At 37.6% G+C, this 27,406-nt stretch overlaps 2 protein-coding genes across 4 annotated transcripts in view; both read left to right on the top strand.

The window, feature by feature from the left end:
- The window catches only part of LOC105830972 (heparan sulfate glucosamine 3-O-sulfotransferase 5), a 42,696-nt gene extending 30,043 nt beyond the window's left edge, over positions 1-12,653 (top strand). For both annotated transcript variants that reach the window (XM_036293542.1, XM_012670748.3), the window contains one exon: positions 44-12,653. In XM_036293542.1, the coding sequence (XP_036149435.1) occupies positions 44-952 (909 nt within the window). In that variant the 3' untranslated portion in view covers positions 953-12,653. The remainder of the gene's footprint in view (positions 1-43) is intronic.
- Positions 12,654-13,646: 993 nt separating this feature from the next.
- On the top strand, positions 13,647-27,125 carry LOC105836985 (rotatin). Of its 2 annotated transcripts, XM_012681415.3 has the most exons (28): positions 13,647-17,087; positions 17,183-17,367; positions 17,580-17,723; positions 17,827-17,954; positions 18,115-18,373; positions 18,452-18,610; positions 18,738-18,842; positions 18,920-19,441; positions 19,519-19,971; positions 20,069-20,278; positions 20,346-20,552; positions 20,737-20,910; positions 20,996-21,131; positions 21,358-21,582; positions 21,713-21,974; positions 22,100-22,275; positions 22,754-22,996; positions 23,135-23,358; positions 23,512-23,805; positions 23,908-24,139; positions 24,221-24,389; positions 24,479-24,675; positions 24,762-25,483; positions 25,571-25,775; positions 25,872-26,083; positions 26,215-26,355; positions 26,416-26,545; positions 26,637-27,125. In XM_012681415.3, exons 1-28 carry the CDS (start codon positions 17,042-17,044, stop codon positions 26,918-26,920), a joined length of 6,444 nt encoding a protein of 2,147 aa, XP_012536869.1. In that variant the 5' UTR covers positions 13,647-17,041; the 3' UTR covers positions 26,921-27,125. The 2 variants fall into 2 exon arrangements, with proteins under 2 accessions (XP_012536869.1, XP_036149919.1); XM_036294026.1 differs by having other exon boundaries at positions 25,571-26,083.
- Positions 27,126-27,406: the final 281 nt, after the last annotated feature.

Below are 27,406 nucleotides of genomic sequence, written 5' to 3'. Positions count from 1 at the left end.
GAAGACAAGAACGGTTAACCATGTATGGGTGGATTTGTGGCAGGTACGCGCAACGCCGCCTCTCCTCTTCTCCAACTCCAAGGTTCACTTTCCGCGCACGAATCGCCATCTTCCCCAGGCCATCATAATCGGCGTACGCAAGTGCGGCACAAGGGCGCTGCTGGAGATGCTCTTCTTGCACCCGCAGATCCAGAAGGCGGCCGGCGAGGTTCACTTCTTCGATCGCGACGACAACTACGAGAAGGGTCTGGAGTGGTATCGCCGCAAGATGCCCTACTCCTTCAAGGGACAGATCACCATCGAGAAGAGCCCCAGTTACTTCGTGACGCCCGAGGTGCCCGAGAGGATCCGCGCGATGAACGGCAGCGTCAAGTTGCTGCTGATCGTGCGGGAACCGGTCACTCGGGCGATATCGGATTATACGCAATTACGCACGCACGCCGCGACCGCGTCCACTTTGACGTCCAACGGTACGCCGCAACAACAGCAACAACAACAGCAGCAACAACAACAGCAACAACAGCAAGCGGCGCGTACATTCGAGGAGCTCGTTATACGACCCGACGGTACCATCAACGAGTCCTACAGACCGGTCGCCATCTCTCTCTATCACACCTATATGCATCGTTGGCTGGAAGTGTTCCCCAGAGAGCAGATTCTTATAGTGAACGGCGATCAATTGATCGAGGATCCGGTGCCACAGCTGCGTCGAATCGAGAACTTCCTCGGGTTGGAACCGCGTATCGGTCGGCACAACTTCTACTTTAACCACACCAAGGGCTTCTACTGCTTGAGGAACGAGACTTCGGAGAAGTGTCTGAAGGAAAGCAAGGGGCGCCGTCATCCGCGTGTCAGTCCGATGGTCGTGACGAAGCTGAGGAGGTTCTTCAACGAGCACAATCAACGCTTCTATGAACTCGTCGGAGAGGATCTCGGCTGGCCGGAGGAATAACCATCGTGGAAAGTCCCGACTCGTTCGTTACGTGACGCGAGTCGCGCGTGCATCCAGCGACGGGCGTGATCATTCGAGTAAAATCAAATACCCTGTTGTCCTTGCTGAAGAAGAGACATCGTACATGAATGGAATTAACAATGTCGTCGACGAAGGCACTTGGGATTAGCGTCGCTTCGATCGGCGATATTCTTCGAGGACATCGACAGGGATAAGTAATTTATTATTGATTATCTAGTCCTTTATTCTCGATAAAGAGGTCCGCTGATGTTTCACACTGAAAGTACTGGCGCCGGTGCCAGGATGCATGCGAGATTAGCGTCTTGTTATTGCATTATCAAACATGTAAGCATACACAAAACATGCGCACACAAAACATACACACCCACACACACGTACAAAGACACAGACACAAAGTTACAATAACGCCGGCCAAAATAAAATAGAGACGCGGATCTGCGAGACGGACACGATCGCCTCGTGGATTCACGTGGCGATACGGATCACATTGGTCCGTGACTTTACATATCAATTTTACATATCAATAGTTTACATATCAATAGGTTAACTAGTTCGTAACGACAAAGATTGAATATTTTTATAATCCACATTGGAAGTTGTTATATCGCTTATGTCGTTAAGGATATTATTACGTAATAACGCGAAGGACTCTCGCCCGATCATGAAGATCGAAAGTTTTATTTATTGCGCCGCGCGCATGCACGATTCACCCACAGGTACAAGGGGGGAATATGCCATTATTCTAATTCGCTTTTTTGTTTAAAGAGAAACCGTAGAAAGAGAAAGCCGCAATATTTTCCTTTTCCCCCCTCGTCTCACCCTCTCTTTAGTTTATCTCTTTTCTCTTTCTCTCCCTTTATATCCCGCGGAAAAGCGCGAACGTTCTTCTCCATCGTTCTCTGACACTGGATATTGGTGCAAGCGTTCCTCTGGGAACACGAAGAGAAGTAGGGTGGAATCCGACCAACCGCGAATAAACTCGTCAGCGGCAGCAGCATAGACAGAATGGTTCGTCGGTACTTTATAGGTAGAAATCTTTATAATCGATTATTCTCCAAATCTCCCAACGGAGCTCGAACATGGAAATGTTCTTGTTTTTTTTTTTTCACATGTAAATAATATAAAATTTCCACCGAAAGACCGTGTATTACGTGTGCAGCGAGAGCAACGCGACAACAGAAACTCCATCAAGAGTTTATTACGGTACGTGCTTTCTCTTCGCTGAAAGAGTTCTCAATTATTACGCAGACGATTAACAATTTAGCTTGACGTCGACGAGGCTGTTGGATGTCGCGAGAGACGAGTAACTGGTGTCCTTCACAAATCTGCTTGCGGATTTACTTTGAATAAAGAGAGGCGCATAAAACTTTACAACAATATCATCATTTAATAATCGACCAATTGTTTCAGGCATTTTTATATTTTTCTCAAATTTCTTTCTTTCAACGTCAGAGTGATAAAAATCGATTAGAGACGCGAGAATACAAGGCACGTCTGTCATCGAGAACGTGGGGAAAACAAGGGAGATGAAAGAAGCGAGTTGCAGCATGACAGCTTGTCGCTTAGCGACAGGCTCTTCTCTTGAAAGGATACGGCGCCATAAATAATCCGCTTTGCGGCGTAAGTGAGTCGTGCATGCGCGGCAAAATGCACCGTGCGTTAATTCGTGCGATAAACGCCGGTCGCCTAGACCTCCGTTTCAGCGGCCGGAGATCTCGGGAATCGGAGTAAATGGCATTCCGAGGCCAAGTGCGTCAATTTTCTCTTTTGCGCCGCGATTACTTCCAACGAAACAAGTACACCCCATTATCCGATATATCTTTGTAATTAGAACGGACAGTGTCATTGACGCTTGGGAGCTTTAAAGAAGGAAAAGGACGGCGGATTGCGCGCGATTATATCGTTTCCAGCGAAAGAGGAGAAATCGTTTATCCCTGGTACTGAAAAACAGAACAGCTGGATACGTCGTTCCCAAAGCTTACTTCTATTAATCTGTTTTCAATTGCGATTGTTTAGAAGCGTAGCACCGCTTTACGCGCTATTCGACCCCATTAATTACCTACTTGTCGTTGCTGCAATTTGCTTGCCGTCAACGACGTCAACATTATGCGCGGCTCGATCATCGGGGGTTTTGCGAGAACCCAACTTGCGGTCTCATCAACAACAATTTCGGGTCCCGAGCAATTCAACTCAAAGAGAGCCTTGCCTCGTGCACCTCGTCGTCGACTCTCCTTTCCACGCACACACACACACACACACACACATACGCGTACGCTTTGATCAAATCTTTGCTCGGGGACTCGGTTGTATTCGTGAAAGTTGTAATTTCCGCAAATAACCTTTGATTCTCGTTGGATTACCTCACGGTTTATAGAGCGCTCGCGGGTTGTGAATTGCGATCTTTTGCGATTGCTGTGCGAGGATACCCGGCCGCATTTGTCGCTCGAACAACGTAGGATCGATAAAGTCGGAGCGAGCTAATAAGCAATTGTTATCAAGCAAGTAAATTTTCAATTAGCAGGTTAATACGCGACACGGCCGAGAGGATTTGAAAATGTCACGCCATCGGTCCTCGCGTCTCTCGCCCACGTAATCTCGCGGACGAATATTTAATTCCACCCTCGATAACCGGGCGAGTTTATTCGGTATGCACGCGATCGCTTCTCTCGAGCTCGCTTAAAACGCACGAAGAAAAACGCACATATCGCCCGATGTTCTTCCTCGCGACGAGCGTTTAGGGATCGCGTTACGACTTCCGACCTCCGTACCCAATTAAGGAACTTGTAGACCTTCTTTAAGGAAAGTCACGGCACGGGTTGTTCGATAAGCTAAGAAGCGTAACCGGTCACGTTAACCATCTCGCACGCTCGGTTACACTCATTTAAACATTCCACACGGGGCGATGAAACTAGGACATATTTTTCAGCGAGTCTCGGTATTCTCTGACGAGTAATTGTTTTTTTTTTTTTCCCCGAGGATCGCAGTGACATTCGATCACCGATCAAACGGTGCTTTCTACTTTTTCGTCCTGTAGAGTGAAAACACCGCGAGATACAGATTTCTCGAGTGAGAATAGAAGGTGCACAGTTTTTTCGATTATAATAATGTCCGGACGCAGAATGGAATTCGCCGAGAGCGAGAGATCGGGGCTCTTTGTGCGACCAATATTAAATTCGCCGCGACTTTAATAAATCTCCCGCCAAATTATCTAACCGCCCATCTGGCCGTCGTTAAAATTACGACGCGAAAAAATATCGTCTCTGGAGCGAAGCAAGATAAATATTGTTCCTTTCCATCTTTCTCGTTACCGCGAGAGAACGTTGCAAGTGGAAGTTTCATTCGACCCCGGCGCGCATCGCGCGCGATCACGATATTCTCCCTCGGCCTCCGCGGCCTCCCGGTCTCGGCCGTTCACCCCGACTTTAGTGGCGTTAACAGTCCCCCTCCTTCCACCTCTGCCCACCCCTTCCCATCCGCTTTCTCTCCTCTGCCGGGGTGAGGTGCTTTTTTTTTACCCCCGGGTTTTTTTTTTCTGTTCATCGATGTCCGGTCAATCTACGGGGATTTCACGCAGCCCTTCCATTTGCGGGGGGGGGGGGGTGTCGGGAAAAACAAATATTTTCAATGCCGAAGTTAGCGCGCAAGAGCCTTTGTAAATATGTCATTTCGTCCGCACCTTCCGGATGAAATATGAAACGTGGCGGGAACGAGCACCTTTCTCTTTGTATCTGCGATATCGACAGACAGATGTCGAACGTGTAATGTACCTTGTTACGTATACACTGGAGAGGTGTCCGGCGACCTATATAAAATGTAACGCACATCGCGCAAGTCGTGCAAGTAGCAATTGAATTGGGGTCTTTCGGAAACAGCTGCCCGCACGCGCCCGGATAACCTCTTTGCCTTGACTGATCGATATTGCCCGCCATTCACGTGTACGCCCGGCGAAATGTACGCAGATCCCGCGGATCCCTCTTGTCCCTTTCATCTCCATTACGAATGCACCCTCCGCGGAGAGGCAGAGAGAGAGAAAGAGAGAGAGAGAGAGAGCGCGAACCGGGATGAATATGTATTTCCCAGCGAGCGTGGCACGCGAAAGCACTGAAATTTATAAAGACTCCCCTAGCAGGTATCCCGACCATTTCCCAAACTATTTCCTCGCTTCTCGTGTAACGAAATTCTCTGTCCGAGATATTTAGCCTTGAAAATGATAGACGATCGCTCGTCAAAATTTTATCGAGGAAAAATCCAATGTTGAAATTTTCCATTTGCATCCCACTCTCTCTCTCTTTCTCTCTCTCTCTCTCTCTCTCTCTCTCTCTCTCTCTCTCTCTCTCTCTCTCTCTCTCTCTCTCTCTCTCTCTCTTTCCCAATCTGTCTTTTCTTTTTTAATGTTTTACGTTTTCTTCTCTATTAACACCGATACCCGGACGCAATGTAACAGCCTGACGCGATGGTCGCGAGAAGTGCTTCTTCTCGCGTGTGATGAATATGCATTTTATGCAAAACGCATCCGCGTTCGCTGACTTAAGTCGGGGAAGAAGAAGCGCCGGACTACAAGGCTTCGCAGGAAGGAAGGGTTCGCCTAACGATCTCGAGAAGTCGCCGCGAATAAAGGAATTATACGAAATTATGAGGGTGGGGAGCGTGGATTGTGATCTAACTACGTGAATCCGAATATTCAATACGGAGGTCACCGACCCCCGACACTCCTCGGTAAAGTTGGGAAGGAACTAGGAAACTGTATAACGCATCAGGAAAATCACGTAAGGATAGACAAGAACGGGGACGACGGGCGGAGAGGGTAGGAAAATGTCACCCCCGGGGGAGGAAATTTTATGGCGTATCGACTACGTAGTATCTCCGCGCGCGTCACTACCGGCATGATAAAATTTAGGATCGATTCTCCTTTAATCGCATATTACTATGCAATACCCCCACGTAAACGGCGACCCTCGAGTCTCGGGGGATAATAATAACGCGGTAATCAACCCTCGAGAAGTTTCACGGAATGGCGGCTTAATAATGCACGCGAAATGCTCCCGGAATCCACATGTCGAATCAATGACGAGATGAAATCTCGTAATTTTCATGACCGTTTTACTAAATCATGCGATGAATCTCAGAACAATAAGTAGCCTATTTCAGCTCTCTGACTCATGTATTTTCGAATTTCAGTGACTGAAAACTGAAGTATTAACTTAAAGAGATTTTGAATACTGATTCTAATTATGAAACACGTCACATTTTTATTGATTACTTAAATATTATTTGAATGAATATTAGTAATAACGAAATCTCCATGCTTTTTTTATTCCTATTTTATGACGGAAGTAAAAACGGTGAAGCGCGGTACGAAGCTATGTCGGAAAAAAAAAACAAAAAAGCATTAAAATGTCGCTGTTACTACGCGAAAATCTAATTAATTGCCCGTACAAACTTTTTCACTTTTTATATTCCGGAACCTTTAAAATTTTTTGACCCGGGTCAAAAGGCGGGCGCAAAAAGTTATTTGTTTGCACATTTCGCTTGACTGCGCCGCGTTTACCGGAAATTCCCAGGCAGAACGATTATTCGAACGCTTTAAAATTCAAATTTTAGCATTGAACATTTTCAGAATGCGCATTCTTATTCGTATAAAAAAAATCTTATATATTCAAAAAGGCAAATTGTGTTTTCGGACAATCTCTATAGACACTTCGAGAATGAACGTCCAAATATCAAAGAACCGAGCGTCCGTGTCCGTCCCTAAATAATCGATGAGGGCAGCTTGATCTTCGTTTGTCTTCGGTTCGCATCCCTTCGTTGAATGCGCAGCGATCGGTTTATACCCTTCAGGTTTTCTCCCCGCGATTACATCGTTGCCCTTCGTTCCTATAAATGACATCGAATCAGCTAAATCCGGAAAATTGTTACCTATAAGCACATCGCGTAATTGAAAAGTTTCTTTTTGTAAGAAAGAATGACGTATTTTCGTCCGACCTGTCCAAACACTCGTAATTGCTCGAAACTTATCGTTTTCAACGGATAAAATAAATTTTTTGAGTACCAAGATACACGTATCTCTCCTCGAAAAACTTTGCGTCTCCAGAAATAAAAATGTCGGAAAGGAGATATCGAACGCGAGACATCAAGTATATGATATCATGAAATTCGTAGAGAAAGTTAGACGGGGTGTACGTTTTTACATCAACATTCTCGAAGGAAGATTGACGCACAGGCACAGGCCTTCGAATCTCCCGAAGCACGAAGGGGAGGTTAGACCATGGGAAAATGAAGATGAAAGAAACTAAAGATATTAACAAGTCAACAACAGGGGAGGGTGTATGCGAATATCTCCTTTTGGGGGACACGCACCCTCGCGCTCGGAGCGCTGGTCGTTAAAGAGAGAATAACATATCATACTTGGTAAGGGTAGAAAATAAGGAAATCGCTCAACGATCCTTGGATCCCTCGAATCTATACTTCGACAAATCCTTGGATCATTGAATTCTCGAATCGCCCGGATCGTTACTCTCTAAATTGTAATCAGTGTATTTTCATTAATTTACAGTGGTATACTTATAACTGTGATAATTAGTGAGTATTCACGGAAATTTTAGTAATTTTTACTTCAGAATTAGTGTATAATCACTGAAAGATCAGTGTATTTATTTCACTGATTGACAAGTTATAAATATACCACTGAAATCAGTGTATTTTTACTGATTTCAGTGATTTTTTACTAATTGTAATTTAGAGAGTAGATCCACGGATTATCAAATTCCAAATCGTTCCTTCGCGCCATGCTCGCCACGAACCCCTGTGAATTCATTCTCTCGTCGAGAGAAGGAAAAATTTGCAAAATTGCGCGCACAGCATAATTCGATGCGATGACAAGTCCATCCGACCCCACAATGCTCGATTGCATCACTTTGTAAAGGTACAAAAGGTTCAATTTTATGACTCAATTGCCGAGACACTCAATTCGAAAATGAAAAAGTTACAAGGCGACCAAGTCGAAGGTAAAAAGTACAAAAAGATACACAACAAGAGGCAGCCTTCCAGCGAAAGAAATTCGCCCGGAGAGCGAAGGATCTATGAATGGAGGGACATGTAGTGGATCTAGGATACAATGTGTACACGCGCGCGAGTTGCAACTTGCGCTTGCTTTCCGTTCCTTCTTATCGGCTTTCGCGAGTCAACGGCGGCGGCGAAGTACACTCTCCACCACGGGATATCTCAACGAGAGTATCTCCTGCCGACTGTGGTCCCCCCCCCCATCCTCTTTCCCTTCACCTTCGTCGTCTGTACCGTGCACCCCGGGGGAGAGCGCTGATTTATTTAAAAGACGAAGTCAACGCGAAACTGCCGGCTTCGTCACTGCCGGCAAGAGTCGCTCGATTCTCGATTCTCGTATCCCGCTTTTCACTTCGATTTTTCATTTCAGATTCTTGTCCCAGAATCCCATCGATACATGTACCAATTTATGTTTCTAGTCACTCAAAACGACTCTCTTATTTGGTTCGTTAAACTTGTTACGTTATATAGTTTATATTTGAACTACAAATTCCATTTCCAATTTTAAATCTCAGTTGTAGCTAAATATAAACTCCTCTTCCACTTATAAGTTCAAATTCAAACTTTATTGGCAATGATTTAGGCATTAGACTATTTTTGACTATCTTCATTTGCTTGTATATAACTCAGACTTTATTAATACTCCGACTGTCAACCAACCACTGTTTTTCGCTGCTTGGAATTGCAATAATATATGCGATATTTCGCGTTTCGATAATATCTCGCGAATAATTCTCCGAGGGAATTCCTTCGATCAAAAACAAATGACAAAAGAACAACATGTACATGCGCTCTTTGTTCGTCTGTAAAATTCCGATTTGTACCACGGGACAACGTGGCGGGCGCAATCGGCTCTCTGTCGAAATATCAGATATCTTATCGAGATGACAGCTTCTTCGAATTGCCATTGTCTTTCAAGTTGTTCGTCTGGTAAGACACTTGATATCGCTGGCGCGAAAGAATATTAAATCAGAGGTGCACAAACTAATGCGCATTCAACTCGGCGTAGACCAAACTTGTTATTTTTTTGAGAAATGTATAAGTAGAATTAAGTTAAGATTACGATGTTCTGTATAGCACGTTACACGTCTTCACTTGACAACCGAAATGTATAGATATGTTAAAGCATCAAAAGTCGCGAATTATTTTATGATTATATTATCTCTCTCCCTGTGATGTCAAATTAGCGTATTGTAACTTTTGTTCCTGCACAATAATAAGTGCAATATGTTATTACCACTGCAATATATATTTATTAGTGATAAAAATTGAAGCCGCCAAAGATTGGTCTGATTAACGCGAGGCTGGTAGCCTTTTTTTCGAAGATTAACACTCTGTACACATATTTCTTTATTTTCCCTACACACATTGAATCACCCATTTTTGAGTTCATTTTCATTACTTTTACAAGTATGAAAAAATGACTTACATATACTTTAACATCTCCAAAAATATTTGCATGATTGTTTATTTAAATGGTATTATAACTTAATTATAAATTTAATGATATTTAAATGTGTGTATTGTAACTATTAATTGTAATTATTAATAATGTGTCCTTAATTTTTTAAAGACAAAAAATGAAGATAGAATTGTCGAGTCACGTGTGCAGAGTGTTAAGCAAGAAAAAAGTGTCAAAAATTTAACTTGTGTTATCTGGTCGTTCTCGTTAACTTAACTATTTTATCCTGTCACTTGTGTGTGTGTGTGAGATTTGTCTTGATATTTTCGAAATCTTTGTCCGGGTGACAAAAGCGAGTTTGCGCGCCGCTGGTGCAGGCGTAAGAATAGCCTTTAAGATACTAGATTTATAAAACTGTAGCTATACGTTAAGCAATAAGTCATGCTAAAAGAAAGAAAAAACGAAACGATACATATCAACAATTGCCTGTACGGCGTATACGATGTCGTTTCTCGACACGTGCGTCGAATTAAGCGAAAACAAAACATGAAAGAGTTTCACAAAAGCGAGGTGTCCGTGCAGAGCCGAGAACGATCGAGAAGCGAACTCGCGAGTTGCAGAAAAGGGAAAAATGTTTCGCATGGAATTTTTGAAAATGTTAAGTATATATCTACAAACGTATATTAGATGGATGAAACTTTTAGAATATTCCGTCGACTTTTATGGGCGAGCGTAATCAAGCTGGACGTTCTATGAACATTTGCAGTTCTATGTTTTCGTATTCTCTCTTATTCTCTCGTAACATGGGATGTTTTTCAAAGGGCAAAAAGCTTCCTGTTGAAAATTTTTGGTAATCTTTTAACACGTGGAAAACGCGCGCGGAAATGTAAGAGAGGGAGGGGGAAAAAAAGGGATCGTTCCGTAAAGCGGCGGTTTCCTCTTCGGAAAAGCGCGAATTAATACACGCGGAAATATCGATCGACCCGAGACGTCCGCCGCCACGGCGCGCACACGGCAAAAAAGTCTGGGGTTGTACCGCGAAAAAAGGAAAAGAGGAAACGCCGGCTGAGGAGAAAGACAAGGGTGGCCACTTCTCTAGTGGCCATGTCTGTATGGCGCGGCCGCGTTTTCCCCGGGAGAGCAGAGTACTCCGGCGGAATACAAAAGGCTTTTGCGCGGCGACCCGGCAAAAATCGCCGGCACACGCCTAATCGGCCGAGGGTTGATTCGATAAAACGCGGAAACGGCGACGCTACGCTACGCCACGCGGAATTTTCTACGCGGAAATTTGCATTCGCGGAAGAAAGGAGTGAGCGGGAGAGAGGGAGAGGAGGAAGGGAGGGTGAACCGGAACGGCCGGCGGGACCGGCTAGGGTTGCGCAAAAAAGGCGCAGAGTTGAACTTTAGTATTCTTTCGTTACGTCGAGACATTTTCCCGTGCACTTCTCGATCGCGAAGGGCAACGCCACCTCAGGATCGCATCAAACTAACGCTATAGTTCAAAACGAGTACATATCACTAGTTGTTAATGGCGCATCGTAAATAGGTTTAATAACGATTAACAATTAATTTATTATACATTTTACTCGTATCTTATATACATATATATATATAATTATTATATAAATTGATATATGTATATATATATACAATATCTATATACATATGTGTACACACGTACATGTATACACAAGCTAGCACGTAAGTTTTAATAAAACAATGTATAAAGAAATGACAGGGGAACGTAACGATTGACGATTATTCGTCGCAAATGTTCCAGCATGCGAGCGGAAATACGGACAAAAACTGTTCCATCGATATCGAAACCAGACAGTATTTTAAATGAGCGTAGATAATAATCGTTAGTCACGTATGTCTATTACGTACTGTTTAGCGTTGGTGATTGATTTCCGTTTATCTTCTTTTCTCCACGACTACCGCAGAAAGTATTTTTTGAACGAACGGTTACCTAAGCGCGTCACTAAACTCTACTTAAAAAACAAAAAGCAAAATTAAAACAACCTGTGTCATAACATGTTTTCCATTGTGTAAAGTTACGTGTAATTTACCGTTTAGAAATCAAAAATAAAAAAATAAACTCTATTACATAAAGCTGGACATCAATTAAGCACAACTGCGCTTCCACAATTAAATTTTTATAACGACTTGTTGTTGTATACATTGAAATCTATTGACAAACTGCATATATTTACTGCGCGTGATTAATTTGACGCCGAAAGAAAAATCCTTCAATTAAATGTCAAAAAAAAAAAGCAACTCTTCCTCTCGTTGACTTTGCTCTAGATCGAAAGTGACACGAAAGTACTGCGTATCCAGAGACACGTACACATCCGCGCACTTACGTTCACGCACACATATTTACACACGCGCACACGTAACACACTTTTAATGAAACAAAAAAAGAGAATTATCGTTATCGATGTCTACGATAAATTGTTAAACCGAAGGACGTAGCGGCACCGATTCGTTAGAATCGTTGCCGCTCGGACCGATTTGTAATTAACGTTTAACGATAACTTATTATTTTTTTGTAATAGCATATACCGTCTATGTGTTTCCCGTCGTGTTTGCCCTACCATTTTTCCTCTTTCCTCGTACTTTCGATAGGAACTTTTTAAGAATAACAAATTCTCGTGTCGCTTCTCACTCTCTTTCTCTCTCTCTCTCTCTCTCTCTCTCTCTCTCTCTCTCTCTCTCTCTCTCTCTCTCTCTCTCTCTCTCTCTCCCCCTCTCTCTCTCTCTCTCGTACCTTTTAAACGGACGCTTTATTAAGCGCCCGGTATATCTAATTAATTAAATCCCTAATACGTTGTACTTGGTCCGATTGTTTAACTGCATATACGAGTTAAAGCGTCGATTTCTGGCCATTGTTATCTGTGAAGTTGTGAGACACCGCTTCTCGTATCGGGTGGCATCGCGATGTCTCGCCCCGTTACATCGAGTATCAACTATTCGTGGTCAGCGGACCAATGTTGCGGTGCAACAGAACAACGAAAGCTACGGAACCGACGTAAAATTCAATAAGGGAATCAATTGCGAAGCGAAAGATGCGGGAAAAAAATTATAAATGGGGAAACTGCTTGAACAGTCTCTCTGGTAAACCACCGGGACTTTTATATTTGACAAATACATTTTAAGAGGCGTTTATCGAAAATCTCTTTCTATTCAGGCAGGTAATTAATTTCAGTGAAAAAAAAATTAAAAAATATAATTGAATTGTGAGTATCATCTCAAAAAGTGTAATAATTGAATTATCTTGAATTTTCGGGGCTGAGATTCCGCGATGCAGATATCGAATTAACCCCTTCTGCTCGATGCGATATTGCGATTATCTGATGATTTTGCACGTGCGGTGCATGAATTAAAAAAGGCGCTTTCGTCAACTGATTGCTTCTTAAGCGACGAAACTTTTACGGGACTCTCGGTACATAAAGATGTCTTTTAGATCGATAGTTCAAATAAAATGTAAATTTATCGTGAGTAATACGATATAACTAACGATACACTTACACAAAATAAACGTAAAAAGTATATAGATCTGTTAAACTTATAATTATCAATGGAATTTCTCGTCGACAGAAATTATGTGATAAAAATTTGTGTGCGTTATTTAATAGTGAATGCAATTTTATATTGCAGGATATTTATATAATCTCGTTGCGACTTCATAGGATATATAACGTAGACGTTTTAGATAGACAAAGTGTTGTGATTTAAATAATTTATATCTTTACATTTATTTCCCCTCCCCTCTTTTATATCTATGAGAGAGAGCTTGATAAAACGAATCTTATTGTACCGGGAGTCGCAGTACATGTTAACACGTTGTCATTAGGAAGGGGTTAAAGGGATCAAAGAGCTCTCTCGTAGTTTAACCGTGGATACCTACGTACACGCTTCCATCGCGTTCCTATGCATATTATTGTAAATCGCGGATAGGTATTATTAAAACGTTTAGAACGAAACTCATGATATTTCCTCGACCAATATGAGTTAATAGTTAGCCTGTTACTTCTAACACATAATACATTGTCCACAGACATTGATTATTAAAGAGGAATATTTTCTTCTAAAACATATGTATATATCTATATTATTTATGTATGTAATTTACTTTATAATATATGATATATATATATATATATGTTTTATGTATTTGATTATGTAATATTTTTTAATCTTTTGCTTATAAATTTGGTTTATTTATAAATATATTTGATCAAAACTTGGTTAAATAAAAACTCCAATTTATAAAAAAAAGATAAGAAAACTAAAAAGTACGCTGTATTGGACTTGTACCACATGCTTAATTTTATTAGTTTTTTGTTTTTTAATCTTCATTTTTGACTTCTTTTTGCATTAATAATTGACTTTTTCTAGCGTATTGCAAATGTTGCTTAACCCAAGGTTACTTTGTCTTTTTTCCGTCATTATTATCTGGGAGATCCAGAGCACCTTTATCTGCTCATATCTTAGATAAACATTAATATTGTTTTATCCCATGTTTTATCGAAACATCGAAATCTGCTTGAGTAAACTACATAAGTTTTGTTTTAGAATTATAAGTAGAAAGAGAGTTATAAGGGCTTAAAACAAAGGAGAATTTTTACATAGCTGAACAATAAAAGTTTCCGCGCTCCGGTTTCCCAGACTCGCGATAGTAACCTAGAGTTAAAAAACATGAGGGCAAAGAGCGGAATAGTTTTTTAATGCTACAAACGTGGAAAAACGCTCAAGCTTGGTCCAAGCTGAACACACAACATCTAGAAGCAACGGGCGAGTGAAACTCGACGAGATAATTTACGATTTGCGTTTCGTAGCGCGCGACCAACGTCTCACATCGAGCAACAAAGAGCAATAATTCTCACGCGTTGGAGAGGAAAACACGACGCGGTAGATTACGAACGCGATCGAGCTCTCTCGCGAGTGTGTGGCGTGTCCTAATCGACGCGATCCTCGGCGACGTGTCCTCGCGGGAAGGAATTCCCGCGCGAGGAAAAAAAGAAACCTCTCGTCACGTTCAGGATTACTCGAAAGGCGAGAAGGAGAGCTCCGTCGAAAAATCGAGAGTGAGAGAACAAACATCGAGATACGTATATGTCGCGTAAGAAAAAGATGTAATCGATTTCTGATATATAAAATGATGCGGACTCTTGCATCACTAAAAAAGAGAAGACAAAAAGGAAGAGAGAAGGACGCGCTTGTCGCGAGGAGACGATCACGCGCTGCTTAACGATCAAACGGATAATGAAGAAAACTCTCGTGCTCGGTGCAATTTCACGCAATAAGAAGATGGAGTCTAAACGCCCGGCCACGTTTCCCGCACGCAGTTACATATATTATATAACAACGTAATTGCGTGAGAAGCGTGCGAGCGGCGTGCTCCGGCGCGCGCGAGATCGTCTCTCCATTGATGGCTCATTTCCGGCGCCCTCCGTGCCGCGGCACGAAGCCGCGCTGATCGTAAATCACGTTTTTACGGCAACGCTCGCGAAAGGGCCACGAGCGCGGCGGGCCGAATTGGCGGGCTTAACGTTGCCATGTTTCGTTGAATGAGTTATTGTTGTTATTAACGTTAGAGAGCACCCCCCGCGGCGGGCTGCATCGCGCGTACTTTATCCGTCGCTCACTACTTTACTCGTGTCATCCCGTAAGCGAGGCGAATAATGCGTCTCCGTCGACGTTTGTTTTCCGCATAATTAACGGAACAATTAGCAGAATAAGCATTTTGGTTTCCTCCGCTTTTGTTTTCTCACCGGTCCATTCCGATCCTTCTCGTTCCTCCGTTTCTACGGAAAGAAAAACGAAAAGGATCTCGAACGAAATTGTCCCTGAATATATTTATTTATTAAAGAATAAATTTAGAAGTTATATTCTTATACACATGACGTATCAATTACGGCGAGACAGCTCGGAGATTTCGCAAAGTTACGAGAGACGATAAGATTCGGGTCTTACGGGATGACGTTCTTTTCTTTTCTTTTTTTTTTTTTTGAGCCGCAATAAAGCTTCGAGCTTCACAAGCACCCGGAACGATAATCGAGCCCGAACGACATGGAAGAGTCAATCGTGGTGTTGGAGATGATAACTAATATGAAGGTTTCACCGACGACTCGACGATTAATTTTAAATCTTTTGTATGTTTATATGCAGTTAAATGATGTGTACATAAATTATGTAATTCAGTGTCGTAAAATTTCAACCGATTGTAATACCTACACGTACCTCGTTAGCGGAAAGCATGTGCTTCGAATTATCCTTGTAATTTCGTAAGGTGATTAAACGGACCTTTGAAGGATCTTTATTGCTCTTTATTGTCGTCAATTGCTCTGCCTAGACACCTGAGGGCAACTTCAACAAACTCCGATTAACTTAATTCAAAACCGACAGAGTTTTGCTTAAAGCAAAATTTCCAACTATATAGTTTGTCATCTTTAATTTAATCTTTTTGCTAATATTGCTAATCTAATTCTTCTTTCATATAACAAAAGATAGAAAATAAATAATCTACGTTAACGAAATCGTACAGTGAATACTTGATAATTTAATCGACGATTAACTCTATCGGTGGAATTACTGAAAGCAAAATTTCTATGTATTTTAATTTTTCCAATTTTTTTATATATGTATTAAACAATTAAATATTAATAATTTTATTTACGTTAACAGAATAATAAAGATATTATTTGAGATTAATCCAATCGGAAGAATTAAAACACAATTTTTTATTGGATACTTTATTATACCTCTTTTATAAATCTTTTTTTTTACACGTTAAACAATAAAAAATAATTAATTTTTATTTACATTAATAAAATAATAAATATATTATAAATTAATTAGTAATTAAGTAATCTGATAGAATTTTGCTTAAAACAAAATTATATTCCTATTCTTTTCCTCATCTAATTATTTTTTTTATATTAAATAACAAAAAAGAATAACGTCATTTATATTAATAAAATAATAAATATCAAGCAGGATAGATTTATTTATATCGATTAAATTTAATCAAAGTTTCAATTGAAGTTGCCCTAAAATCATGAATCGTTCCCTTCCCGCAATATCTCTTTCTCAGCGACACGGTAATACCGAATACCATTGCATATTTGTTCGGAGATTTCATCCAGTGATTAAAGTGAATTTCCGTACTTCCGCAAGTAATAATACGTAGTGTAATCACCGCTGTGCAGCACGAAATTCGATTGAACGAATTCGCAACGCTGCGCGCGCGGAGCATGCGCCCGTTAAAGTCTCTTCGGAGAACATGGTCGCCGATTATCGCGCAATCGTTCTCGGGGCAGCGAACGGTACGTGTGACACCATCTAGCAATGACATTCGCAACTTTTAGAGGATCTCTTTGGTTTGTCGGCAATGCAGGTCGCTGATGTTACCAACAGCAACACACGCACGTTGCAGTTAGTTTCTCGAGTAGCCGCTGCCCATTAGCGCCCGTCCATTCATCGTATTTCCGTTACGATGTCACTGGATTTGGCGGTTAAATTTTCAAAGACAGTATGATGGATAACCTATGACGAGATCTGACAGATAACTATTTTCAATTAGAGGAAAAAAATTATTTATAATGCTGAGCACCGTCGGAATAACCACTATTCATGTTAGAAAACTCGGTAAGGAACGGAGAAGACATAAGTGGTTGTTTTGGAAAACCTGACACGAATGCGTACATATTGCGTCTTCCATTATTTTGACACTTCTTTTTCAGGCCACTCTATCGATGAAATACGACTGCGAGCTTTGGATAATATAATTTCCAAGTATGATCTAGGTTTCGTGTGCGACTGCGACGCTGTTAAAAAAGAGATAATTCAAAAATTGTTTAACTGGTTTTCATTCGAAACTGCACCACATCCAGAGAAAGTGTTGAATTTGTTATTGCGATTGTTAAAGGTATTTAAGCCACTGTATTCCTTTTATCCATTATTAACAAATTTCAAGGTCAGCCGAAATTCAATACTTTATTAACTTTTTGTTAATTAAGCTCTTAATATTTCCAATACAAAAAAATCTACTTTGAATAGCAGTTTAGATTTTTGTGGAATATTTTTTAATTTGCAACATAACACATTATATTTTAATTAACATATGATCTTTACTTTAAGGCAGATGCAAGGAGTTACTTGAATGCATTTGGCAAATTAAAGTTTCAAAACGAGCTTTATGAATTAAGGAGAAAGCTCTCTCCAGAATGGTATCCAAAATTAGATGAAATCGAACAAGCTGTTTTGCATATGGAGAGGAGTCGGGTAAGTGAATCAAACATGTATATTAAAATATTGCAATAATTGTATATTAATATTTATATGTATTATGGAAACACGTAAAGATATAACTATAATTCTATTGTAGGATGCCACAGTATGTTCAGATTTTGATAGAATACAAACACAAGATTATGTTAAATACAAGAATAAAGACTATGAAAGAGAAGACTACGATGACTTGAATGGTATTTTGAATCCGACTATGTTGGACAAGTAAGAATTAACACAAATAGCATTATAGCAAAATTACTATTAAACACTATATTAGGAAAAATTTAATAATTTTATAATTGTTAAATTTATGAAAGAGGCTCTGAAAAAAATATTTTTCTTTTTCTCGAGTAGCATATTACATATATGTAACTATTTGCAGTACTATACCATTTGATGTAACATTAGAGCGCGAGAATAGCACACAAGTTTCTAAAACGATAGAAGGTGGTATTAAATGGTTAGTAATGCCATGGCAACCGCTGGTTACATCGGATAGAGGAGTACTTAAAGCGGTTGAAGAAGCTCTGAATAACACTGTCGATATTAATCATATATTACACACGTGTCAGTTTATAACAAACGTTATGATGCAAGATTTTCCAGCAGAGGTTTTTCTTCAGCGACCAGTAATAATTACGGTAAATCATCTTTTAACAAACAATGTGTGTTTTGTTTTGAATAATAAATTAATGAAACATGTTTGTAAAATGTTATAGATACTTCACCGACTTCTTAAAACGAGCATTAGTATGTCGGAAACTAATGTCACATGTGTAGTTCCAACTGTATTAAAAACCTTACGTAAATTAACGCGTTCTCTAAGATTTCGAATTTATTATTACTGTGAACCATGTGTAGCGAATAAAAAACAAAAGGTAATACTTAAAAATATTTAATTTGCTCCATACAAGAAACTATATTATCTCATCTTTCTATATTTAATAATATAATTATTTACCGACAATTGTTTCATTTCTTTATATATATATTATTTCTTTATAGTTATTGGGTAACAAATTAGATAGCAACGTTTACACATCCTCAGAAGGAGGAGACGGTCCAGACAGTGGTGTCCCCGAAGCAAACTATCAAGTATATCAATCGGCAGTGAGTAAATTTTGATTTTGATTTCTTATTAAGATTGTTACTCTTGAGATCTCTTTATTGTATAATATTCTTTTTAGGGTACTAGCGAGAGAAGTCAGAGCATCAGCGAAAATGTCGACGATTCTGTCTTGCAATTGCAGCAGATGCTTCTACCAGTTTACTCCATAGAATCTTTGAAACACGTTCTCACGCAGTTAAGCATTCCCATCGATTCCTTATTTCCTCTACAAAACATCAAGTATATCACAGATCTAACGCATGAATTAGTGCAATTATTAACAATTTGCATTATGCCGAATATCTGGATCTGTAATGATAGTACGGCGTTAAAGATAAACAAGGATTTGACAGCGTTATTTAATTTAATGGGAGAAGTGATGGAATACTTTGGAAACTGTAGTAACGTAGATCATTTAAGAATAACGTATTTGTATCTTACTACCATTATTATGAGACTGTTGAGCAGTATCGTGCCATTAGAGTTGGCGGACGCTGTTATACCAAACACTTTGAAGACATCGATAACAAGTGCCATAATGGACACACCAATATATCTGTTATATCCAGCATTGCATACCATACTTTTGGAATATGCTCGCGTAAGTAACTCAACTATTCTTTTCCTTTATTCCACTCTACTGAATCGCCTGTTAATACAATTTTTTTTCATTTATAGCAATTTCAAGATACTAATCATACAACATTGATAAAACTATTTGATGAAACTAGAACTGTAGCGAAGTCCATGCAATCAGCTATCTGTATATTAAAAAATTTATCGAAGCAATCGCCTTCGGAAATGTTGAAAATGTTACATGCGTCTAAACTGAGTCTATCGTACCATAAAAATTTAACTGTCATTAAAGTGGCTGTAAAATTTTTACAAAATATCCCGGAATATTCTTTCAACGATGAAGATCGTGCACTAGCAACGAAACTGATATTGAATTTATTAGCAAATACGGACAGAGACATTCGATATATCACATATGTTGAATGTCATGCTCTAGTTAAGAGTATTCTGGGAATAGAATACAATAAACTATCATGGGAAAGTTTAATGTTCCTACTTGAACCAAATGTCTTGACAGAAATTATTTCTCACGGCGCAACCAGCGAAGATAGCAAGGTAATAAGCTTTTCTTTTTACATTTTTACATAAATATTGCAAAGTTTAGTGTTCTTGGTTTTACAATTTAATTTAATATTTTTATTTGGTATTACAGATAAATGAAATGTCGCGAGACATATTGGTGTTTGTGCTAAAAGGAAAAATACAAATGGGCGAAATTGGATGGTTGAAGACTTTAGAAGCTCTCATTCCTGTATTGTACCTTTTACAATGTCATGCCGATACTCATACACCTTTAGGACAATGTATAACTAAAATGTTTGACCCCGATATTTCGAATAATATACAGTTACCTTTTCTTGAGGTAGTTTAATTTGATCAAAGATTTTTTCGTGATTATTTATTATGTGTTGTATAGCTCTCAATTTCAGGTATTAAAGGGCAATTTGAGATTTCTCTATTCACCAGATAATGATATCCGAGAGGAAGCTTTATGTCGGCTAATCTGGCTCCTTGGAAAGGAAAAAGATTCCGTCCAGAAATGGCCACGTTTGTCGTCTTTACACGGCTTGCCTCTTAGTTCACTCTGCATATTTGAACGTAAAAACTTTGTTAAGCGATCAGAAGGCAATTATCAGGTTACATATTTGCATTCAAAATATTTGAAAATCTATTGCAAATCTTGATTTAATTATTTGGTAGAATATAATTCTTTGTATTTTAAATCTTAAAATTAAAATTATATATATATATATATATATATATGCTAGATTATTATATACCATTTTACAGATGTAATTTACAAAAATATTTTGTTTGCAGAGGAGCAATTTGTTATCCGTGCTAGAAATGTTAAACGAACCAAACGTTGATCCGAAAATTCGAAAATCTGCATTAGTACAAATTAGCGTGATGCTTTCCGACAGTTCTTTACATAAATTATTCATTAATCAAAATGGGTTGCCTTTGATTTTGGATATTTTCAATAAAGCTTTAGTAAGTAATTATATTTTATTGAAAAAAGGATATTACAGATGTTTCAAAAATATGAAATATTAAATTATGTATTAAATTTTTTTAGATAGAGAAGGATTATATAAATTATCCAGATTCTGTAATACCAATAATCAGCATACTAAAACTGCTTGCATTTTTTGAATGCACTCTACGACATGAATTATCTCTTAATATTGATGTCTTTTTTAATATCATAAGAAGTATGTATATTTTGTTATAATGTTTTTATATTTATAAACTTTCTTAAATTTAATTTAAAAATACATCTAGTAAAGTTATGCTGAATATTTTTGTATTATATAATTTAAATTTACAATATAATACACATGCCAATCTCACCTCGCGTTTTTACCATAGTAATCTCTTGGTAGTATAAGTATTTGATGATAAATGTGATTGATGAAAAAAATATTTTATGTATTTTAGGCCTTTTTTTGTTTCCAAACAATGAGTGTGTGAAATCCGATGGCGCGCAACTATTGTGCTTGCTACTCTATAGCGAATACATCATAAGAGTTAACGAAAAAGATATGGAGAACAATATTGCATCACATATCTCGTTACCGTATATCGTTGTAACGAACATGAAACTACCGTTCGTGTGCAGATCTCATTGGAAAATGAGTATACATAGGCGATCTAATGTATCATGTAAGTAATTGTTTATTATTTTAACTGTGATATGTTGTATGTAAAAAGATGTTATTGATGTTATGTGATTTCGAATTGTAAAATTAATGCTATTTAATGAAACATTAATGCTTTATTTTATAATTTGTAGTACTTCATAGCAGCAATCCAGTAGTCTTAACTTTCATTAGACAATATTGGGCATGGGAATGGAATGGCGGCATAAATATGTTATGGAAATGCTTAGATAACTTAAAGGATTCCGAAATTGCACAGAAATTAATGATTCTTGAAAAAGATCTTCTTTCTTTACGATGCAGTTTTCCTCAATATTGTTGTCAACAGCAACTCTACAATATTCAAAATTCTACTACACATTATAATGTTATATCCGCGTTAGATTATCTCACAATGTAAGTTAAATTATTAGTAATTTATAATAATTTTTATAATAATTGTTATTATTACTACATTAGTTTTAAATTTAGATCCTATCAGTTATAGTATTTGTGTCTACTATAATTGTTTTATTTTTTAGGTATCTGAAATTTTACAAAATACTTCAACGTAATGAAGAGAGAGATATCGAGTCACTACCTTGGGAACAAACGTTCGAACGATTTTTATTATCGCATCCCACGAGTAAAGAGGATTGCGACTTATTCGTGGACGTTCTAATTTTTTTACAATTATATTTAAATGTTGTACAGAAAGGTAAAATGACTTGAATAGTAAATATCCAAAAAATGCTCTAAAATTTCTTCCAAATATTTCAATAAGATTTCTAAATTGTGGATGGCTCTATTGATTCACAAATAAAAGAATGAGGAGAGCAGTGCAAGATCTTCATGTAAATATGTGTTTAATAGGAACAAAATTAATAAACGTTTCGGTTTGTCATCAGATTATTTTCAATATTTGCTAGACCGATTATTCCAAATACAGATAACATAATTTTTTTTCGAACTAGATAATCAAAAGTAATAACTGACCATTTAAAATCACTACCAACCACCTTTTAATGAACTTAAATATTCTAACACGATGTTTATTCATTTTGTAATTTATGTTCTAATTTTTTAATTGTGTTTTATAACCACAATATTTATTATTAACCGGTAACACATATTTACACGAAGATCTTGTACCTCTTTATTCTTTTATTTGAAATAACTTCTCTTTTAATTTTTAGGAAAAGGTTCGTGGATCAGTAAAATTATGAAAAATATGACGAGATCATTAGCAGATTTATTTAAGAATTTGGAAGTTGACAACCAAAATGTACGTCAATCTATACTCAAATTAGTGCGTACATGCTCGGCGATCGAAAAAATGCAGAAATCCAATGATGAACCTAAGAATACGTGGATTCGATTTGTGGAGTTTGTTGTTTCATCATTGTGTTTTGGAGATCAACAGCATTTCTACAATCTTGGTACTAATATTAATTTCATATATTACTAAAATCTAATAAATCTTTTTATAGACTTAAAATTAAATTTAATAATTTTTTAAAATATTGATTTTATAAAGTTTAATATTAGAAGTTTTTTTTTTTTAATTTTTTTTATAGCATATCTCGATTGGTTGCTAACGTGTTTGACGTATCTGATCGGACAATGCGAATGGAGAAATCATAAGAATTTATTATTGTCCCTTTGTAATACTCTTATCGAGCCGATTGTGTCTTTTCATGGTGCTGGTACTGTCAGTTTTATGGGTTTATCAATAACAAGAAACTCAATAATATGCCTTAATCACTTGTTGCATCAAATGCAAATCAATTTTAATAAAAATGTAAGTACTTTTACAATTTGAAAACAATATATTATGTACAAATTATTTATTGATTGTGAATTAACGAATGTGAATTATTTTTATAATTATTTTATATTTTATTATTTAATGTAACGCGCACAAATGAGTCATAGGATTGTCATGTTATTTTAGTCATGGATTGTATTTTGGTGCGAAGAAGATCGTTCATTAAATTGGCTGCCTATGCTGTGGCAGAATAGAGATCCACTGGTTCGCGCTTCGGCTTTACAATTATTAGCAGGTCTGATGAATACTGTATACACTGCATCGCAACTCTTCAACGCAATCGCCATGACACCGAGTGATCTATGTCACACGTTACTTCAGTGCATTACGAACAGGGACGAATCTTGTTTAGTAAGAGAACAAGCGTGCATCGCATTTTGCAACATGCTGAAAAATTGTAACTCTATGACTTTTCAATGTGTAAGTGCGAAAATATATATATCAAGTAAAAATATCAAAAAGATAAATAAAATTTTAAATTTAAGCTTAAATATATATTAAGAAATAATTTTTTTTATACAGGATGATTCTTTACCACCACAAGCTATTCTGCTACACGTCGAACAACACAATATTTACCATGAAATCAGCGTTCTGTGTTCTAATATCTATACATTGACTACTTTAGATGCGGAACAATCAGAATGCCAAGGAAATGACAAAGCAACCATGCAAAGTTTGCAGTCTAGTTGCATTTCATTGGTACCACGCACTGTATCGCATTTGTACAATTGTCAAGATGATTTACAATTATGTAATTATATTGCTTAATTACTGTAAAAAACTGTTTTATATACAAATATATTTATGTTTAATTTCTTTATTTCTCTTATAGTGTTTGGTCGGTTTTCGGAAATAACAGATGTGGACAACTCTATAGAATCAATAGCGACGCCTTCACTTATTACCACTGCTTGTAACTTATTGAACAATTTGATATTTATTGGACAACACGAGGTGGTACGGCAAATCTATGAGTATTCGATTGACAAGTATTTATTTGGGTATGTAAAAGTTATGACACTATACTAAATCATTTATAATAAATTTTCTTTCTTCATTTATATCATCTCACTTGATTGCTTATTTTAAGATGTTTGACTGAGATTCCAAAGGATGTCAGAAGCAGAAAGAGTTTGAGTCATTATTCTGACACATTAGAGATGTACATCAGCATCTGCACAGTTTTAACAAATTGCATCACGCATAGTAATGAATACGCGACTGTCGTACTTTTTTCCTCGGACTCACTTTATACTTTATTTTGTTTCTTAAATATTGATTTATATCGTACGTATTTTAACATTTTACATGAATGTCTAATCAAATTTTTAAGATATTCCATAAACAATATTTCTCTTAATTCATTATTTTAGAATCTGTTGAACCGCGTCTAATATATTTGCGCAACAGACTCTGGACGGAGATTTACAATTTTGTAGCTGTACTTTCGTTAACAGAGGACCAGCACTTTGAGGCCATCCAAAGCGCATTAGAGTTATGCGGGCCTGAAACTGTGCTGTGTTCTATTTGTTTTGGGATAAAGGACTCTACGACAGATCTGCGAATGAGTGCCATTAGTTTCTTAGCTTTTCTATTGTTTCTCGAGATTCAGAAAGAGTCTCTAGGAAGAAGTGGTGCCTCTTTATTAGAAAATGTACTCGATACTAATATTGCACACGTTTCTATTGAAAGCAAGGATAATAATTTACGAGATATTATATCGAACGTTAACAAATTATCGATAAGAGATGCGAACGCGCATTCCAGAAAGTCTAACGAAAGCGAGGATTTGAATACAAAAGACAGCAAACTACCAAATCAAGGACAGATTACTGTCGGAGGTGAATTATGTGGACTATTGTTACATCTTTTCATCGCTCATAGTTACGCCAAGTCTAAAAAAAGCAAAAAACAATCGGAGGACAAAGATCTCATTGTAGGTGCCCTAACTAATCTACTGTGTGTGTCGAAGAAAGCGAAACAAACAGCACTACAGGGTAATCTTCCTGAGACCGCGTTGATGATCTTAAAAGAATTGTATGTCAAGCTAAATCTTCAACCGTTCGAGCTTTATAAAAAACAAGCAGAAAAAAAGGTAGGGTGAAGAAAATTTTAACACATAAAATTTCGATCACAATTTCCTGTATTCTCTTGGAAATAAAAGCTGCTTTCTTTTGCACAGACTCATCCTCTGCTGCACGACGTGAATTGTATTTTCATACTCCTGATGAATTTTATGTACGGAGATTCACGTGTTAAGGAGACCCTAACGAAGGAAGGCTTGGCAGATGTGGTACACAAGCTATGGGCTTGGATAGCGTTAAATAAAACAGTGTCGACGTCTGCCTTAAAATTATTGGCGACATTCACAACGAAATGTAACGTTGGTAAGATGATCTTCTATAACATTCAATTATTATTGACAATCGATAAAGACATACAATTTTTCTACATTATACGCTATCTTTTTAAATTAATTGCAGCCTCACAATCTTTAACATTAACTACGATATTACCAGGAAGTGGATTAAGGAAAACGCCAAATACCCTCGCATTGATACACGTTGTTATACAAGTAACATGCAAAGAAATCGAAAAAGCCGGTCAAATTTTTGATAATCACAAAATGCACTTTGCTTTCCATATCTTGAGAAATGCAGTGCACGTTCATGAATGTAGAGTCTGCATTGCAAAAGTAATTACATGTATCTTGTATAGAATATTATTATAGAGTAATTTTGAAGCAATGAAAGTATAAGCACGTGCTGTTTCCAATTTTATTGTCTATTTCATTAATTAATTACAAATTAATTGTTTATTTCACAGAGTAATCTTCTTCAACTTTTTACCAAGATACATCCCACTATCACCAAAAGGATGAAACCATGGCCATTGGTGGAAATGTATTGTCTAGAGTTTTTAATAGATTTTACTTACTACGAGGAAGGGCAGTTATGTGTGCCAAAGGTAAAACGAAATAAAGATTATAATATTAATTATTTGATAACTACATAGAAACATTTTTAGGCCACTGATGCTCTGGATGTTTTAATGTATCTAGCAAAATGTTCCTCGTCGTCGAACAAAATTCTTGCGATATCGATATTACGCAATTTAGCATTCAATATAGCAAACAGACCTCGACTTCTGAGTTCAGGTAAATAATTAAGTACAAAAAAAATATAGAAAAGATGCAATAATTTACATTCACATTACATATTGTACTACATGTTTGCTATTTTTGACAGTGGACTTCATAAATCTTCTGCACGATATTTTTAAGAGTGGATCGCCATGCGAGATCAATCTAGCTGGATCCATGCTTTGGTCTTTAATCAGCAACAATCAAAAAGGAAAACTTATCGCACGAAGCGCCGGGTTCTCTCAGAGCATTCGGGAAGCTCTTGGCAGATTTACGTTATCGAGTACCGATGCCAATAAGCAGGAACAGGAACTAGTCACAGTTCTGCAATACGTGCTCACCATTCTTAGTCCAATCGAAGTGAAGAATGGTGGTGCGCAACTTAGTTGACACCTTGATGAACCAAATGTTGTATATACTTATTCCTAATCAACATTAACTTGTAAAATAAAATTCGATGATTGTTATATTTTTATATATGAAATATATTTGTATAGTTATACTGGAGTATGCATTTTAGAAAAGTGCTACAACTTAATACAAATTGTCAATACAAATATACACACTTTTTTAACAAGTGTTTATAGTCACATAATAGTATTTATACTTTATTTTTTAACAATCTTTTCATAACATCCCTGTGCCATCAATTTAAATAATATTAAATTTAAATTATTTCATTGTTTTAAATTATTTTGTTCGAGAGAGAGTGTGTGCGTGTGTGTGTGTGAGAGAGAGAGAGAGAGAGAAATATTCAAATTAATTTATAAATAATATGTATAAAGAAAACTATCAATTACAAATAGTTTTATTTTTTAATTTAGATAAAGGATTAAGAGATCTTTAAGATAAATAAAATTTTCATTAAAGCTACGA

Source organism: Monomorium pharaonis, chromosome 11 (assembly GCF_013373865.1).
Source record: "Monomorium pharaonis isolate MP-MQ-018 chromosome 11, ASM1337386v2, whole genome shotgun sequence".
NCBI classification, from domain to species: Eukaryota; Metazoa; Arthropoda; class Insecta; order Hymenoptera; family Formicidae; genus Monomorium; species Monomorium pharaonis.
The sequence above is the reverse complement of the archived record's forward strand: the minus strand, read 5'-3'. Positions and strand labels throughout refer to the sequence as shown.